At 43.6% G+C, this 17,922-nt stretch overlaps 3 protein-coding genes and 1 long non-coding RNA gene across 13 annotated transcripts in view; 2 read left to right on the forward strand and 2 right to left on the reverse strand.

Moving 5' to 3' along the window:
• qki2 (QKI, KH domain containing, RNA binding 2) overlaps window positions 1-6,918 on the forward strand; it is a 15,890-nt gene extending 8,972 nt beyond the window's left edge. Inside the window, exons 5-9 of one of the 10 annotated variants that reach the window (XR_004694451.2) lie at window positions 755-842; window positions 1,062-1,346; window positions 1,657-1,684; window positions 2,159-2,898; window positions 4,878-6,918. Coding sequence is in view for 7 of the 10 variants with exons in the window: in XM_035145744.2 (XP_035001635.1) it covers window positions 755-842; window positions 1,062-1,346; window positions 2,135-2,158; window positions 2,821-2,898; window positions 4,878-4,900 (498 nt within the window). In the remaining 3 variants the exon portion in view is untranslated. Of the gene's footprint in view, window positions 1-754; window positions 843-1,061; window positions 1,347-1,656; window positions 1,685-2,134; window positions 4,147-4,877 lie in introns of those variants that run through there. The other 9 variants (XR_004694452.2, XR_004694453.2, XM_035145744.2 and 6 more) reach the window with 9 other exon arrangements.
• Window positions 6,919-7,907: 989 nt separating this feature from the next.
• Window positions 7,908-10,634, reverse strand: LOC118100535. Its single transcript, XR_004694454.2, has 3 exons — window positions 10,562-10,634; window positions 10,006-10,051; window positions 7,908-8,756 (listed from the first exon to the last, which is right to left on the reverse strand). It is a non-coding gene; the product is annotated as an uncharacterized LOC118100535 (long non-coding RNA).
• timm23a (translocase of inner mitochondrial membrane 23 homolog a (yeast)) lies at window positions 10,604-13,720 on the forward strand. The gene is made up of 7 exons (XM_035145755.2): window positions 10,604-11,042; window positions 11,438-11,496; window positions 11,594-11,687; window positions 12,117-12,201; window positions 12,303-12,361; window positions 12,493-12,603; window positions 12,870-13,720. The coding sequence occupies exons 1-7, from the start codon at window positions 10,937-10,939 to the stop codon at window positions 12,986-12,988; spliced, it is 633 nt and encodes a 210-aa protein (XP_035001646.2). The 5' UTR covers window positions 10,604-10,936; the 3' UTR covers window positions 12,989-13,720.
• Window positions 13,721-13,732: 12 nt separating this feature from the next.
• zgc:112285 (uncharacterized protein LOC561476 homolog) lies at window positions 13,733-16,530 on the reverse strand. Its single transcript, XM_035145754.2, has 6 exons — window positions 16,161-16,530; window positions 15,972-16,081; window positions 14,819-14,913; window positions 14,453-14,733; window positions 14,196-14,359; window positions 13,733-14,110 (listed from the first exon to the last, which is right to left on the reverse strand). The coding sequence occupies exons 1-6, from the start codon at window positions 16,294-16,296 to the stop codon at window positions 13,931-13,933; spliced, it is 966 nt and encodes a 321-aa protein (XP_035001645.1). The 5' UTR covers window positions 16,297-16,530; the 3' UTR covers window positions 13,733-13,930.
• Window positions 16,531-17,922: the final 1,392 nt, after the last annotated feature.

Genomic DNA, 17,922 nt, shown 5'->3' on the forward strand with positions numbered 1-17,922 from the left:
GATTGCGCTCCTCAACATTTCTCACATTCTCCGGGCCCACCTACCTCCCCCTTCCACAGCCACACATACATACATGAAAACATAATGACTAACAGAAAATGGGCATATAGACGACCCCGCGCTCTCAACATTACCCCCGAGTGACACACAAGCACAATAGCACATATTTTGAAATCACAAGACTATTCTCTCCTTTTTTCCTCTGCATTATTTCCAACAATAGAAACGGACTGAAAGGATCAGCAGGGTGATTTCTATTGCAGCAATCAGCCGTCACTTCCCGCTTCAATCACAACCTCGGTCCTCGTTGTAGGAAGTGACTGCAGGCAATCAGGAGCTTGAACCCCCGTTAATCTATGTTTGTGCATGTGTGAGAGTGAGTGTGAGAGTGTGTGTGGCTGCTAAAGCTAATGATGTGTGTAAGTTTAACCCGAACGACCTTGCTCACCAACTGTAAATCAGTCAAGCTTCTCACCAAGCTGTAACAGGAGCTAAGAAGCTAACGTGTGTGACACCGAATATGTCCCGTGTGGTGGAGCGGCCGCGGCCAAGGTCTGTTCAACTCCACTGCAGACGTTTAAAAAAAAAAGAAAAACCTTCTTTCCCTTTTGAAATCATTTAAAATCGAATCATAATTATTTCCAGTGTATTGTGTCGTTGGATGACTCTGTGACCGGCCGCTCACAAGAGTGAATTGATTCAAGCGGCTGAATGACAGTCCCTGTGCTGCTGTGCTTGCAATGTGTTGGTGCAGGCTGAGGGGGAGGACAACCTGAAGAAAATGCAGTTGATGGAGCTCGCCATTCTCAACGGAACCTACAGAGACGCCAATGTCAAGATGCGTAAGGATGACATCACAGTTAGCATGTGTAGGAGGGTCTGTGGGTGACAAAGGAGGGGTCTCGGTACAGGAGTCCACTGTATATATGAACAATGCCTCTGTTTCCTTTGTTAAATAGACTGTTTGTCCTCTCCTCTTCTTCCCTGTCCGTTGCTCTGTGTGCGCTCGCGTGTGGGGGCGTGTGCATACTTGCGATATCGCATGTTCTTGTGCCGCGCAGCCACCGCCGCCTTCCAACTAGGGAACCCTCAGGCGCCCCGGATCATCACAGGCCCGACGCCCGTCCTGCCTCAGTCCCTGCGCAACCCCACCCCCGTCAACACACAGACCCTCATGCCCCTGATCCGTCAGATCCAGAGCTCCGGCCTCGTGCCGGGAGGCAATCAGCACCCGGGGCTGGTGCAGCAAGGGCCCGAGTCTGGAATCATCTACACGCCCTACGACTACCCCTACACACTCACGCCCTCCATATTGGAATACCCGATGGACTCAACTGGAGTATTAGGTATGTCACCTCAAAAGTTCATCACTGTCATACATAGTCAATGGATGTATTGTGAGAACTGGATACTGAGCCCCAGAAGTGACTCGTAAAAAATTTGCTTTTCTAGGATCTGGGGTAGTTTTACAAACTTTAATCTTCATGGTTTAAATCGTCAGACACTCGTAATGGATCACAATCATTTATTGCTTCCGTGAACACGATTTGCGCCTAAGTTTCATATATTTTAACTTTAAAACCACTGATCTGCATTAATTTTGTGGCGGATTTGTGCGAATAACTAGCAAATATTTTCTCTCTCCTTCTATCTCAGGACGTTACATCTATTTCCAACACAACAGGTTGGTGTTGACTTGAATATTTTTGAATAAAGTACATTTAAAGAATCCCAACTTTAGATTTTTATCGCAGTGTTACAGAAAGTTAAAAATAACCCAACCTGGATCTGTCCCCTGATCTGGATCCACACTAGACTTGAATGCGTTCTTACCTGATTACATCATTCTCTAAATTTAATGGTAACGGGTCCTTTAGTTTTTGCATAATCCTGCTGACAAACAAACCAACGCAGTAGAAAACATTAACCTCCTCGATCCAGATTTGATCCTGAAGCTTTACCCCCCAAAAAACACCTTAACTCAACTCAAACCCAGACCATAAAACGTAGGACCAGCGCTCGAGGCGTCGGGTGTGATTTTTATCGATGGAACAAACTGGTCGCCGTATCCAGCTCTCGTAATACATCCACGGCACATACTGATAGATGCTGAAGCTCATTGCTGGGCTAACAGTCTCTTCTCCCTGTGTTTTTGCAGGTATGGCTTTCCCAACCAAAGGCTAAGCGATAGCAACCCTTCCTAGCACACACACGGACTGGCTTGCAGAGAGACCCCCCCACCTAAAAAAAAACAACCATACTTGTCCGGCAGAGCAAACATTCAGATTTGCTCGTACTTTTAGAACGACAGGTTCCTCGACAGTCATTCAGTAGTCAAGTGTCCATTCCTGTTAATTTCCTCTTTGTATTAGCAGACTAGTGTTGTGGTGTGACAGCTACTTAACGTTTTTTAATAGTCCAGCTTCCGCTTATAATTTTAACACATTTTAGTGAACCCGTAGATATTTTAGCGCTGCTGTTTGTGATTTAATATATGTTAAAGCTTATTTTGATCACAGAGCTATAGAGTGACTTTACTTACAGCCGATGTTGAATCTACTAGTGAAGCTTAGTCAGAGATTAGAGGTTTGGATTAATATTTTCTTTTAGGTAAAACAGAAGACCACAAAACAACGAAGAACAAAAATTCCGTCTCTTATAATCGAGACGTCTTTATTTTTGCTTATTTTTTCACCTTCAGCCTTGAACACTTTGTAAATTCCTGGTTTCACTGATGTTGGTGCCATGGGTGGACTTGTTTGATGTCTTTCTGATGAGTAACCGTCTGTGTTCTGTTTTGGCGATGTCAATGGCTGTTAGCAGGTGCCATGACCACTAAGGTACGACGCCACGACAAGAGAATCCATCCTTACCAAAGGGTAGTGACCACAGACAGAGGTTAGTTAGCTCACCAGCCACTTTATGTGTACGTGTGTGTGTGTGCGTGTGTGTTAGCGTGTGTGCATGCAGACCAATGGACCAATTTCAGTTTACATGTGTCTGTAATACGGCATGCCATAAAAAAAAAAAGAAATAACTGTATCCGATGAAAATGGTCACACGCTGAAGCAGCTTCGGTGTAAAATGTGAAACAGTGTTTGTTGCAGTGGAAGTGAAGTGAGTGAGCAGATTGGGAGGAACCATGTTAGGGGTCACAGCTGCAGCGGTTATCTGTGCTCGCCTGGTAGATAAACTGGACGGCTCGCACGCCGGGACCCTCTCAATTAGAATGGATCGCTCCGTTCATGTGACTCGGTCCTTGTGACTCCGGATTTGGAGTCCTCTCTCGGAAACTTTTTTTTTTTTTTCCTTCCTTTTTGTTGTTGTTTATCTCCTCATTACTACTTTTTAACCCTACGAATACTGTGGGAAGTTTTATTTATACCCAATTCATTCCAGTAGACTTCCACAAATGTTTTTTTTTTTTTTAATTATTATTATGAATTAAATCCTGTGTTGTGCCCAATGACTATATGACACTTAAAGTAACAGTGATTGTCTTGTTCTGAAGGTCATTCAATTCAACATGATCTTCGGTTTTTACTACTAAAACACAGCGTGTGATAACTACTGAAGTCTGTGTTACAAGCTCTTTTGTATGAGATACTGTTGTTTGTGGTCTTATCAGTCGCCCACTGGACTTGATCATTGGGGCTGTTTACATCTTTCATATATTTCCTAGCCAGAGTGGTGCTGTTACCATGTATTTAGCTGCAAAATAAATTTGTATATAGGGATTTTAAGGATTTAAGTGCTTATATGAAGCTTATGGAACAAGATCGCTTGGAAATACTTGTAGTATTTTTTTTAGGTTTTTTTAGTTTGTACATTTTTTTTATTTTTGTTTGTATGGTATGCTTTTTATAGATGAAGTGTCTCCATGTAAACTTCAAACTTTATTCAAAGTGTGTAGCTACTACTGTTTTAGTCACCGCGACGGTGGCAATGAAGGCAGTGTTATACTCTGTGTATTTAAGACGAGGCGACCTTCTCGATTCTCGCGCCCTCGTGACTGTTTTATGCAATAGAAATGGACTAGCTAGCTACAATGTGTGTGTGTGCGTGTGTGCGAGCGGTGGCGCTCCTGTTGTACACAATGGACAAAAAACACTAAAAGGCAATAAAGATGACTATTGAAGAAAAAAACCTCTAAAGAAAACCAAAGCCTCTAAATTCTTGTAGCTAGTCTGTCTACTGTTAAATTGTTTCTCTAAAATCACCATCTCTTAACCTCTCATCGCTGTCTCTTACGGCGCCTCTTTGCTGACTCTAGCCATTAGCCGCTCTTCTAATACCTCATGGCAAACTGATCAAACCATAATCAATAATCAGTTGCTGTTAATCACCAAGATCTTACGCCCTCCCGCTAAACAATACCTCCACTTGTCAGTAAGCCAAAGTATTTCTGAGGCCCAGACACTTTTCTTTGGACGTAAAAGGTCAGTCTCTCACCCACACGAAACCATGCTGTCTCCCTCTCTGTCCATGGTTTCACTGTCTGTCTGTGCTAGACGTAGCCCAGCTAGCATGAGTAGTATCACTATAGCAGCGGTCACGGCAGAGGCGGAGTCGTCTCCCTCGACTTAACCCTGCAAACGCCTTCATGAGCGCGCGCCCGCTGCAAACCGCCCATTCCTAGCATCAACACCTGTGCTGATGTGAGTCCCTGTGAATGGTTACGCAGCCTCATGAAGGTGTTTGCGGCTCTTATGTAATCCCCCTCATGCTGTGTGACTGCCGTAGATCTGCCTTGTTGTCATCCTGACGCCACTAGCTGACACTAATCTCTCTTCTATCTTTTTTCTTTTTATGTCCCCTTTTATGTGCCCTTTTGTTTCCTTTCCATGTCTTGTCCGTCTCTGTCCGTCTAACTCTAGCTGCCACGGCAACTAACCCATGACCCCTTGACCTTCTGACATTTCCGCCCACTGATGACCCACCCATCTCTGCCTGCTGGCGCGCTCATTGGCCCGCGGCCCCCGCCACTCCCTCAGCTCAGCCAACCAGAGGCCGGCACATTGGGAACAGCCCGGCTGCTACTGTCTTAACCGACCAACCAGACGACAGCGATCATGGGAATAAACCTCAGGACCACGCCCATCACCAAGTCCTAACTTAAACTTTACCAAATGTGCCTTCCTTACAAAACTCCAAAGCCAGTCGATGAATTTTTTATATAACAGGTTAAAACCCAAGTCTCTGCCACCAGTTGACTTTATAGAAGACGGGCCCTAAACTGGTGAAGGGCCATTAAACCAATCCTGAGCTGTGCCAAACTGTCTGAGCTCCCCGACCTTCAGTCCATGTCAGGCAATAATAATGACTCTATTAATAACTATACTGATAATGATCGTAATTGTACTTATCCAGCACAACCCCCCCCCCCATCTATAAACACTAAACTGAAGGAGACATGTGAGGTCTCTTTCCTCAGCGGGCACCTCGCACTCAACCTGGGAATCTCTCCCAACACTTTTTTACACTAATTGCTTGTTTCTTTTCGGCCCAACGTGCATAAAATGGTGATTGGTGTTGAAATGGTTCATATATATTAACAAGCTCTCCCTTTTGTAATGTAACACCAAATCCGAAAGGGGACATTTTGTGCTGCATTTTCCATATTTGAAAAAGAGAAGAAACATCCCAAAGCGACAGGTGCTCGGCGAGGAAAAGTGGAAGAACTTCGAAATCCCCAAAATGTCTAAGTATCTCTTGAGTGTTTGGTTCTTTAACCAGGCGAAGCATCCTGAGGCGACACGGTATAAATGCGGAGCCTGTACAGTGCAGTCACCGACACACAGAGGGGGGGTCGCTCTTCTTTTGTCTGAATCTCCAGGACTGTAACACAGCGATGCCTTCAGCCTTGTTCACACTACAGTATTGTCTGAGCTTGAACAACAGTGCCTTTATTTATTCAGCGCCCATGGAACAATGTTACACCTAAATCTCTTATCACCGCGCCGCTGCGTTGTGCCCAGCAGGAAATCATTGTCAATTTCTTTGGGTGTATGCAGATTAATTAGCGCTGCAGGAAACGTGTCACGGCCTAATCATCGTTTAAGATTGTTTTATGGCTTCACATCCATAACCACTCAATTCAGATTTTAGTGCCAACAAAAAAGCCGGTGGCTCGTTTGAATTAGAAGTGCGATGCAGTAGAGAAGCTGGGATGTTGATGTGAGGTGTGGCTGCCTCCGGAGAACAGTGTTAAAGTTTGTGTTAAAGTTTGTTTGTTTTATTTGGCTCGTTGTATTGTTAGATGAAGTCGTCCATATATACGTACACGGTATATTATATGTGTATCCGCTTTTTTTTTCCCCCAGAGGGTGTGGTGCACTTTTTACAAACACAAGCCAACTGGTGCCTTGAAATAAAAAAGAAAACAACAAACCCACAAAATGCCGTAACATCTGTAACAAGTTTATAATGTATTTTTATATTTTATTTTGTACATGAAAATAACATTAAACGACCTTTTCAGATAAGAAACACCATGCCTTATTACGGAGAATAATTTGACGAGTACAAATATCCTTCATGTGTCATTTGCAGTCATTCTCAGTGTGGGGGGGGGGGGAAACTGGAGTCTGATGTTCTCTGTGTTAACTCCTCTGAGATCTGCGTCGCTTGCCTCCTGTGCCTTCTGTATCCTATAAGTGTGACAATTAACAGTGTCGTGCAACATTAATCTACTCTCCAAAGTGTAGGTTACTAACTGTTACCACTCCTGTGATTATTAACCACTTTAATGAGATCTGTCTCTGCTTTGGATTCCTGGTGTCTAAAAAAACAAAAGAGAAGAAAATGGGAAAAATGTGTGTGTGTTTTGGACAATGAACGTTTTAACTTTTTAAAGTATTCTGAGCGGGAATAACTCCTTGTACACTATTAAACTCATAGTTGTGAAACTAACAAAAACTTTGTCGCTTTTTCTCTGCAGCTCTTAATTATGCAAATCAGCTTCCTTTCTGCATACTAATCACCAAACACTCCTTAGACACAGAGGAACCGGCAACAAAAACCCACGGCGGACACTTCGGACAAAATGCAGGGAAAAGGCCACAACATGTTTTTTTCCCCCTGGCTTCCTTTTGCTTCCTCTGCTTTTTAAGTGGACATTGCAGACATTGATGTGTGCAATAAGAGAACAAAACACACCCAACTCACCATGGTTCCTCAGAGGCATGCGCATGTATAACAGAAAAAAGAAAGGAGGAGGTGGGGGGGGGAGAGGTTCAGGTTTTTGGAGGAGTAGATGGCTGGGGAATTGAAGGGAAATTGATTGCGCAAGCTCGCCCTCAAACATCTGCAGAGTAAATATTGCAAAGGATCGAGTCCCTGACGTCTCTGCAAACCTACAGCTAATAACCTACATGTGTCATTGCAGCTACATTTGTTTTTTTAATCGCACTTTTTTTATTTCTCAGGGTGCACTGAATGAAAATGAAAAACACAAAGAGGGCCATTTGACACTTGAAGTTAAAAGCTAAATCTTCCCTTTAAACCACACATTTCAAGTTTTCACACACTCTCTCTCACACACACACACACACACAAAGGGGAGAAAAAAGAAGAAGGGAGAATCACATGGGGGTTTCCGTGGTTAATGCAGCAGTGGGTGGCTCATTCGTCCTCTCCCTGCCCTTCCTGCTTCCATTGTGGAGTTGTTGGGGTGATATTGAACTTCAGGCTTGGAGTTGAGCCTGCGCTGTGGCCTCAACCCCAGCCCCTTGATCACAGAGAGAGAGAGAGAGAGAGAGAGAGAGAGAGAGAGAGAGAGAGAGAGAGAGAGAGAGAGAGAGAGAGAGAGAGAGAGGACAGAATGTGACCGCCGCTGACAATCCTCTGGACAGGAAGAAGCCAGAGTGGAAGATAGCAGAGAGAGAGAGAGAGAGAAGAGAGAGAGAGAGAGAGAGAGAGAGAGAATAAAAAAGAAATATGTTGTGGAGAGGGATGGGTGGTGGTCCATGCGTGTGCGTTTGAATGGGTGTGTACTCCTCTCTCTCTGTTTTTCCTATTTTGTAGTCAAGTTTTGCATTTTTTTCCTCTTGTTCCCCAAATCTGGTATGAAACACTCTTCAAGCATCTGGAAATGCATTCTGCAGTCAGACTCTCTCCATTTGCTACGACTGGGGCCCAGAGCTCCCAGCGCCTACGATCCAAATGTGTGTGCATGGGCGTGTGCGACGAGAGAAGACAGGTTGATTTACATTGCTATGTATGCACGGCGTTCTCCACATAATGAACAGCTCCAGATTTTTTTCTCTGGCTTGGTAAATATTTGATGACCGAGCAGCAGTGTAATGATTTTAGCCGAGTAACAGCGGTTGGAGTCTTATGAGCTGCAGGGAAACGGCTCAAAAGTTGTATTTCAAAACCCCTCTCTCTCTCTTGTCCTCTTCCCATGTAAATAAGGCCAACTCCCCCCTAACTCCACACACCCCTCCGAGGCAGTTTAAAGACCCAACACTGTCTTCTTGTCTCCTTGACAACCAGCATACACTGGGGTCCTGTCGAGGCCTCTCTGTCTTTTGTGTTTGGGAGCTCAGAGAGACAGAAAGAAAGAAAGAGAGCGAGGGAGGAGAGGAAGGAGAGGATGAAAACAAGAGTCGCTGAAAAAGATAACAAAGATGACATCACGGCTATTTTATCCCACAACTGAGAGTTTGGTTCGCAGCCCAGCGAGGATGACGATGGTGGGGATGATGAGGATGGGGACGACTAGCCAGAGGCACAAAATGGGTGGCAGGGACAGTCTGAGAGAGAGAAAGAGGGAGGAGGGGGTGAGAGAGAGAGAGAGAGGGAGAGAGAGAGAGGCCCAGGGGCTGAATGGGGCATTGTGGGAAAGACAGTGGGCACACTGGGCAGTAACACAGAGAACACTAACTCACAGATCATGCCAGAGAGTCTGAAAACACCCACACTGGGCGACAATGGCAAACTTCATCGCTCCACTTGGCCCCTTCTGAATACACACATACAATGGCAGAATCCAAATAAGATGCTCTGTTATTCGGGAAATTCAACACACTAAATTCCTTCAGTGGCTCTGTCCCTTTGACCGGCAGCAGATGGCCGGGGCTGCGTGAGCGTGCGTGACCGTGCGTGTGTGTGCGGCCTCGTCGCCCCGGTTGCATCAAAGGGTCGGTGGCCACGCAGGCATGGAAAAGGTGGAGGGACGGAGCATTTCGAGGCCCGATAGGTGTCACATGGAAGTTATTAAACCGACCTCCTTCAATTTATGCAAACAGCGTCATGTAAATCAGGCTCGAATCGGTCCTGGGTGCATGGGAACAAATTTAACCAAATGAGTCAATTAAATCAGGCCTAATTAGAATGAGGTCTGAGGAGCAGCAGCAACTGGTTTGACCTTTTCTGCAGCTCGTCTCCACCGTCAGCTCTCTGCTGCCTCCCGGTGTAGCATCAGAGGACCTCCACCCGCTGTCTGATGGGATTTACAGTAAACTGCAACAGGTCACGAGCACAGAGTGAAACGACGGAAGAGCCGAGACGATGAGTTGATCAACGATAACAATGATGCAAAAGAGGCCAAACACTTGTATTAGATTCTTAAATATGAGTATTTTATGGTGTTTGAAATTATTTTCTGGGACTTCAAAAAAAGTTGATATACTATACTGATAAAATATATATTTTATCTTATCATGAATAATGTCAAATTAATCAAATCCCCATCCATTTTAATGTTTTTTAGAATAACTTCTATATGTTTAGCTCTGTAATAGTCTTAAGGGGAGTGTACCGACCCCTTAATGTGAACATTTTTTATATTTTTATATGATGTTCTTAGAATATTTCTGTTGTGTTGTTTCTGTATATATATACTTCGTCAAGTTTCTGTCTATATTTTGACACAGACCACAGAGTTGTTCATACCATCGTTGTTTGTAAACTGTTCAATAAAGGTATTTTTCATATTTATTTCATATATATATAATTAAGGTGAAAGTGGGTTGTCAGGCCGGGGGGGTTCTGTTCACTTACCATGAAGCTGGACTCCTCAGTGCAGTCAGCTGCTCTGTCCACACGCCTGTTACACAAAGCACATGCATGTTATTTAAGACATGATAATGTGGAGTCCATTTCCTTGTGTTCTCAAACATACTTGGCCAATTAACTTGATCCTGAGTTTATTATATTTGTGTTTATCATACTTTACAGTGTCTGACATGTACATGTACTCAAGTAAAACCTCTACTGGAGCTTTGTTTTAAATACTTTTACCTCAGATGAACCTTTTCACCACTTTCTGTATAATCAAAACTATTCTACAATAGGACCAAATGAAACAATTAGATGTCTTGAAGTGAGTCTCAGGGAAAAGCGTGAATGTTCAGTCAGTTTGTGTTTGAGGAGAATAAACAAACAGATCAGCTGTTGTTGTTGTTGTTGTTATTGTTTACATCTTCCTCAAACTGTCAGTTACACAAACAGCTGCCACATCTGTCTCCGTCACGCCTGACTCAACCACTGACTCCAGATGTGTGGCGACATTGTGTTATTGGATTTTTAAAATAAGTTCAACTCTACGGATAATTACGTTTTCGTTCTCTTCTCACTTCCGGGGGGGGAGTCGCTTGTTTCTGACGTCACGACGCAGCGCAGAGTCTGACGTCGGTCCCCGGCAGAGGAGCGTGGAGCTGGAGGTCAGAGACGCGATGAAAACACGAGTTCCGTCATTTCTGAAGCTACGATCGTGTGTTTTCACGTAGAAACTTCCCCCCGGGATTCTCCAGAGCCGCAGTGAGAACCGTCCGTGTCCGTGTCCGCGGGTCCTTCATCGTGTCGTCGCGGATTCCCCGTGTTACGACGCCAGCTAACGTCAGCTAGCCGAGCCGGTGGCAGCTAGCTTAGCCCCCTTCCCGGCTCCAGGCTTCTCCAGGCGACCCCCGGAGCTTTGCACCGTTTTTAAACCATGGACAACAACCCGCCCGGACCGGGGGGGTCGAAGGGAGGCCTGGGGGGTCTCTTCGGTGGCGGGGCCCCCGAGTACTCCAACACAGAGCTCGCCGGTGTCCCGTGTAAGTGTCATGTAATCAGCCTTGAAACCTGCTGTAGCCTGCAGTTAGCATTAAAGCTAACACCTGTTTAGGGGATGCCAGGCCTGTGAATCAATGTAAATACGACAGTTTATTTCATTCATCGAGCAAAACACAACAATTTAAACGCACAAAATCTTGAATGAAAAGGAGCAGAAAGAAGAAGAATCTTATTAAATCTGCTCCTCTCTCACAAGACATTAACTATCTAAGAAATCAATAACTTTAAACATGAAAATAGCTGCAGGTCAACTCAAAACACAGCAGAACAAAACTTAATTAATTAAACATTTCATTGGCTGTAATTGTTTTTTATAGAATGTTTGTTTTAGATATTTACTTTAATGTATAACTAATGTGTTGTTGTGTCATTTCAGTGACGGGGATGAGCCCTCTGTCCCCGTACCTCAATGTCGACCCTCGTTTCCTGGTTCAGGTAACACAAAGCTGTGTTCTCGCCGTTTTCTTGTAGTGATTCTGTGTATTTGTGTCTGTTTTGTATCTGTAAACACTTTGTTAATGTTGTGTTTCAGGACACAGACGAGTTCATTCTGCCCACAGGCGCCAATAAAACCAGAGGAAGGTTTGAACTGGCTTTCTTCACCATCGGAGGCTCCTGCATGACCGGTTAGTTAAACTTTACACCTGTGACCTTCATAATAAAGCTCAGACCTTCATTAAGTTGTACTTGAAGTATAATTAAAACAAGAATATATGAACACAAACTACAAAGTCATGCATTTCAACGGCCTCAGAGTTTCAACAGTAAAAGTCCCCTGTGACTGATATCTTGTTTACAGCATTTTCTCAAAACTTTATTACTGACGCATGAATGTGTGATCACCCTTTTACTGTTGTAGCTGCTTGAGGACGCATTAACTATTGTAGTTTAATCATGTGGCTTATCTTGGCTGCTATTTGTTCAGTATATTTTGATAATAATTCTACATCTCTGTGCCCCAAACGGTTATTTAAATCAAACCAGCAGAGAAGTATAAAGGGAAAATAGCGCTCAGTAAGTTTCCTTGAGCATTTCTTCCTTTGTCTTGGCTTCAGGAGCAGCATTTGGAACTGTGAACGGTCTCAGGATGGGCCTGAAGGAGACCAGAGAGATGGCGTGGTCCAAACCTCGTAATGTGCAGTGAGTAGAGAGACAAAGTTCAGTGCTCGAGTAGTTTTGACCCTCGTATTACACCTGAAACATCTTTACCCGTCCTCTAAATGTTTGCCTTCTCTCTCCAGGATTCTGAACATGGTGACCAGGCAGGGTGCTTCATGGGCCAACTCTCTGGGTTCTGTTGGTAAGTCAGAAGAAAATCATGTAGAAAACATCAACTAACCTCATGGTTTTTGTTAATCTTCAGTTTCCTTTTATTGAGTCACTGTTAGTTGATCTATTTCTGCTGCAGTGAATCTCTCTTTGCCTCCTCAGCGTTGTTGTACAGTGCGTTTGGCGTGGCGATAGAGAAAGCCAGAGGAGCAGAAGATGACGTCAACACAGTGGCTGCTGGGACGTTAACTGGGATGCTCTTTAAATCAGGAAGTAGGTGTTATTTTTTTTTTACTGCTTGTATATTTGCCAGTAATGAATGTGCGCTGCACCTGATTTTGACCTCAGCCTGTAACTATTTGCACGTGTTTTTAATGTGAGCACACAGCTGGATTTCATAAATCCACACGGTTATCAACTTCTTACCAAAAAACAATGATGACATTTTTGGCAGAAACAGGAATGTTTTTCACTTTCTTTAACATTAGATGTTCATCCACGGCTTCATCACTCATCCTGTCGCTGCTGTGTGTTCCCAGGTGGATTAAAGGGTGTCGCCCGTGGTGGCCTGGCGGGTTTGGCCTTATCTAGTGCCTACGCTCTCTACAACAACTGGGACCGCATCACCGGCTCTCCCACATCCTCCAGGCTGTACTAACTTCCTCCCACACATCTGCTTCAACATCAGGGCCCAACATCTCTCCAGGACACAGCCTTTCACCACAGCGCTAAGAGGAATTAGACTCTGGTCAAATGCAGTGTGCTTTCCAGTGTGAAGTGTGAGGGGGCCCCAGTTCGCTGGTTTTCCACCAATCATCCGCTTCCCTTTTCCTGGAGCATTCTGGGAATTAAAAAAAATGTGTCTGAAAAAGACGTGTGGACTACATTCCACCGGAGATCCAGATGTAGACCACCCGACAACACCTCTGCCCTCATCTGTCTCTAGTCCTCTGAGGTTAACCTGTCCCTGATCACTGAGGATGTTACAGAGGTGCGTCATCTCTTTATCTTATCGTTTATCGGAGACTTGTCAGTCTTCTCTGATGCTAGTGTTGAAATGAGTGAACCCATGACCTGTGGGTTGAACGAGCCTATATTAGTTTGTAAATGAATTGTGACATCTGGTGTGTGTTTCACCAGATGAATTTCAGTGGATTCATGTTCCGGCTGTCGGACTGAACGACTCTTCTAACGTGCAAACACAGAACAAAGCCTTACGGTCAGTTCTCCTCTGGTATTTATTAAAGAGTATCTGCAGTGGGGTTTGTTTTACTGAGAAAAGAAGAAATCACTGTAAAGCTGTACTGGGAGTGTGTGTTGATCCTGTGTCTCCATCCAACCCACTGTTTTAAAAACACGAATAAAGAAAAAAAGGAAAATGTTCACCAAACTTTTTGCCTTTAAGCTGTTTTATTGTGCAAAGTTGAGTGTATCTAAAAGGTGTTGAGTCGTATAAACTGCAAGTTAAACATTTATTTACAACTTGAAGTGGTTGATGCGTAAGTTCCAGAAATGAAACGAAAAGTGAGGCTATGAGACTCGAGGTTTGTCGACATCGAACATACAACACAGCTTATGCTCGCTGAGTCCTGTGGTCGTCTTAGTGCAGGAAGAAGTCCCTGATGCGCGTCGCCTCAATCCAGGGAATGTAGGCGCCGGTGCGGGTGAACACGCTGGGTTTGTTCTCCACGGTGCAGCCGATGGGGCCGAAGCTCACCACGCCGTGCACCTCCCAGCGGTCGCGCCCCAGCTGGCAGAGCAGAGGACCGCCAGAGTCGCCCTGGAGGAAGAGGAGGGTGGACATGAAATTTCAAATCTCACCACGACCTTCAACATTTGTACCTGCAGCCATTGAGCCGTCGTACCTGGCAGGCAGCCGGTGGATCCTCAGTGTCCCTGAAGCCGGCACAGATCATGGAGTCCCGGACACGGTCGCCCCAGAATTTCTTCTGTCGACAGGTCTTGAAGTCGATGATGGGGAGGCGAGCTTGATTCAAGGCTTCTGCCAGAGACACGTTCTCCTTCCCGCCTGAAATGTGTTCAAAGGAGAATATTTAACCACTTAAAGACAAATTTCGACTTAGACTTCCGCTTGTCTGTCTCTTTTTCATTTTCCACTCACCCCGGGTGTCTCCCCAGCCCGTCACCCAGCAGTGGTGTCCCGGTTTGAGGCTGGTCTGCTTGCGCGGCAGGCAGGCGTAGCGGATGAAGTTCGAAGGGACGATGTCGGTGGCAGCCTTCACCAGGGCGATGTCGTAGTCCAACTCGCTGTGAGCCGGATAACGGAAGTTCTCATGGCGGTAGATTCTCTTCACCGGGAAGATCCTCTCTGCTGTCTCCGAACGCCGGAGCTGGTGCTTCCCCAGGACGATCCTCCAGCTCCCAGCATCCTCAGCTTTACCCCTGAGAGAATAAAGAGTTGTGAATTATAGTTGCAACTTGTATTGTGTCCTCAATCTATATCTTAACTACTACATGTGTTTCTTACTTCTGGAAGCAGTGAGCAGCAGTGAGGACCCAGTTCTTGTGGATGAGAGTTCCTCCACAAACATGAATGTATTGTTTACTTCCTCTGGGACGAACCTATGAGAGACAGAACCACAAACAGCACAAGATCGTTTATCATTTACTCCTTCATGTGTTACACTGAAAAACACCTTCCAGCTTTTGTTGTGTTGCCTTAAACTAAAACTTTCCCCACATCTCATAAGATTCTCTAACCCAAACACAGATCAGTGAATTCATTAATTTAATTATTTGTCCTTTAGATTGTCTAGTTATTATAAACTGTAGTGGAGTATTTCAATATTAAGAATATCAAATTAAAGTAAATACATTGTACAGAACTGTAAATTCTCAGTAAAATATTAAAAAATATTGGTATCACTTATTTTACAAAATAAACAATGCAGAAAATATATGTATTTATGTTTACATTTTACATAAATCAGTTTATTTTAATGATTTAAGTTTCTATATATTTCATTATTAGTTTTTTCATTTATAACCAGTATATGGTCAAAGTGTAAAATATCAAGCCTCAATTGATAATGACATCTAAGGAACCCATGCAGACTGTATATTTATATATTTGAAGACAGATACCAACTATATATATGTTTACACTATACCTATGTTTATATGTATATATTTATATAGTTTGTCATTTTCAGATTGTTGATTATTTTGGTATCTGTCGTAAAAACTCAGTATTTGCTATAATATATTTAATAATTACCAATAACTTATCAATAATTGAAAGCCTTTGCAGGAGTGTTTTTTGAGAGTTGTTAAACTATTTAAGTCTCTAATGAGCTGCTTGTGATTCCAAAATGTGACGATATGTTGATTTTCTTTGTTTTATCAATTTGAATTGAACATTTTTCCGGTTTAGACAGTTGATCAGATATAACTGTTCATTCAACATCACCTTGGATGCACCTTTTGTAATTGACCTTTTATTCTACTATATTCTGACTATTTATACACTACACGTGACAGATAGCAGCCTGGGAAAGAATTTGACATATAGCAAATGTGCAAGTTTACAAGAGGGAGGTGCACATGTGATATTGTTATGTCGTCCTTGGTGTGAACCCCTTCTCCAGGTTCTTTAACCACTGACCCACGGACAGGTTTACCTGCAGAGAGACCTGCCAGGGCCACGAGTGAGGTCTGGCCTCGTTCCCGGACACAATCCGTTCAGCCATGTTGGGTTTGAAATGAGCCATCCCACAATCCTTAGGCCAGTCTGAGGGGAGAGACATCCAAACCAAAATAAGTAAAGTGTGTTTTTGCTGGAGTGTGTATATGTGTGTGTTTGCCCTCACCCAGGTGGAGGACTTTGTGCTGTTGCTGTCGTCCGGGGGTGAGCGTGTATGCGGCTGCAGGCAGGCATGCTTTGCTCAACAGCAACGGCAGCAGCAGAGACAGAAAGAGGAGCGGAGGAGGTCCTGGCACAGCCATCGTCTTCCACAGGATCACCGACTGGCACACATCCCATGCTATTTATACACAGGTGCACATACACACACACACACCTCCAGGAACAATGAGCGGTGTCACAACAAAGGCCGAACGCTGGATTTTTCTCCTGCAGCTACGAGTTTTCACCACGGCTCAGAGAAAGGGGATTTCAGGGGCTGGGGAACCATCAGCACTTTCACACACACGTTAACATGCTCACACGACACATACATGCACACAGGACAAAGGCAACACACAAACAAACACCACGTCATGTCACATGTGTCACAGCAGTGACACAGCGACCTGAACATGACCTTTATCTTTGATACCTCACATCTACTCCACACAGTAAACATGACCCAGGAGAAAAGGTGATGTTACCGGTGTGAACCTGAGTTTTATGGATTTCCAGTCATGTCAGTTGAATGAGAGCGTGAGACACATATTATACAACACACAAAAATCATAGTTTACTGATCTTTACATCCCATTTATTGCATGAAACAGTTTGGAGTTTACACAAAAACTACTTCTATGAAAACGTAATGTATAGGACGAGACATGGGCCGAGAAAGATCCCATTAAATTATCTTAAATTGAAGATATGGATTCAGGAATCTTTGTTTCATCACTTTCTTTAACATCGTGACATGTTTTTGGACATTTTCACAGATTTCCCAGGAAATAATTAATACATCTTAATGAAAACATTTGTGACATGTTGAGGGGACTGAAAATAAAACAATAAAAAAGTAATAAAATAGTAAAACACATGCAAACTCATTCGCACACAGTTGAAAATATGACAACAGTAACTGCAATGGAAGCCACTGGTGACAGGAGCTTTATTTCTACTGTGGTGAATGAGAGAGAATGTGCACGCTCATCTGAATGGCCGCGCCTGAATGGTCACATCTCACCACCGTGGTTCACCAAGTTTACATACAACTCAACTCTGTGTGTTCATCAGCGTCTGTTTGTTTGTCTGTGTGTTTGTCTGTGTGTTTGTCTGTTTGTTTGTTTGTTTGTTTGTTTGTTTGTGTGTTTGTCTGTGTGTTTGTCTGTGTGTTTGTCTGTGTGTTTGTCTGTTTGTTTGTTTGTTTGTTTGTCTGTGTGTTTGTCTGTGTGTTTGTCTGTTTGTTTGTTTGTTTGTTTGTTTGCAGGATTACGTGAAATTTGATGAAGGTTTGGGGCAGAACCCAAGAAAGAAGAACACATTAAATAGAAATATTCTGCTCATATTAAGGTTGTGAATCTTTTTTTGTGTTATAACTTCAAAAGGTTTAAATGCTTTAAATGATCAGACCTGTACTCATAGAGATTCTTGTCACTACTTAAACTAGTAAACCTGTTTATCATCAGCTGTGCTTCTTCTCCTGTTTTCAGCTACAGAACATTCAGAAGAACAGAAATACAAACATCAGGTTTTATTAAACACATGAACAGACGTATTGATAGTTTTCTTTATAATTGACCTGAAAGCAATCGTCACTAGAAATGCATCTAACCAGTGGAACCTGAGTGAAGGGAAACATTTTCTAACATTGCATCTCTACATTTTGAAAATTAAAATAAAGTCGAGACAACAGCAGGAGAGTAAGAACTGCTTCTTTCAGAGTTTGT

This window comes from Hippoglossus stenolepis, chromosome 21, assembly GCF_022539355.2.
Source record: "Hippoglossus stenolepis isolate QCI-W04-F060 chromosome 21, HSTE1.2, whole genome shotgun sequence".
Taxonomy (NCBI): domain Eukaryota; kingdom Metazoa; phylum Chordata; class Actinopteri; order Pleuronectiformes; family Pleuronectidae; genus Hippoglossus; species Hippoglossus stenolepis.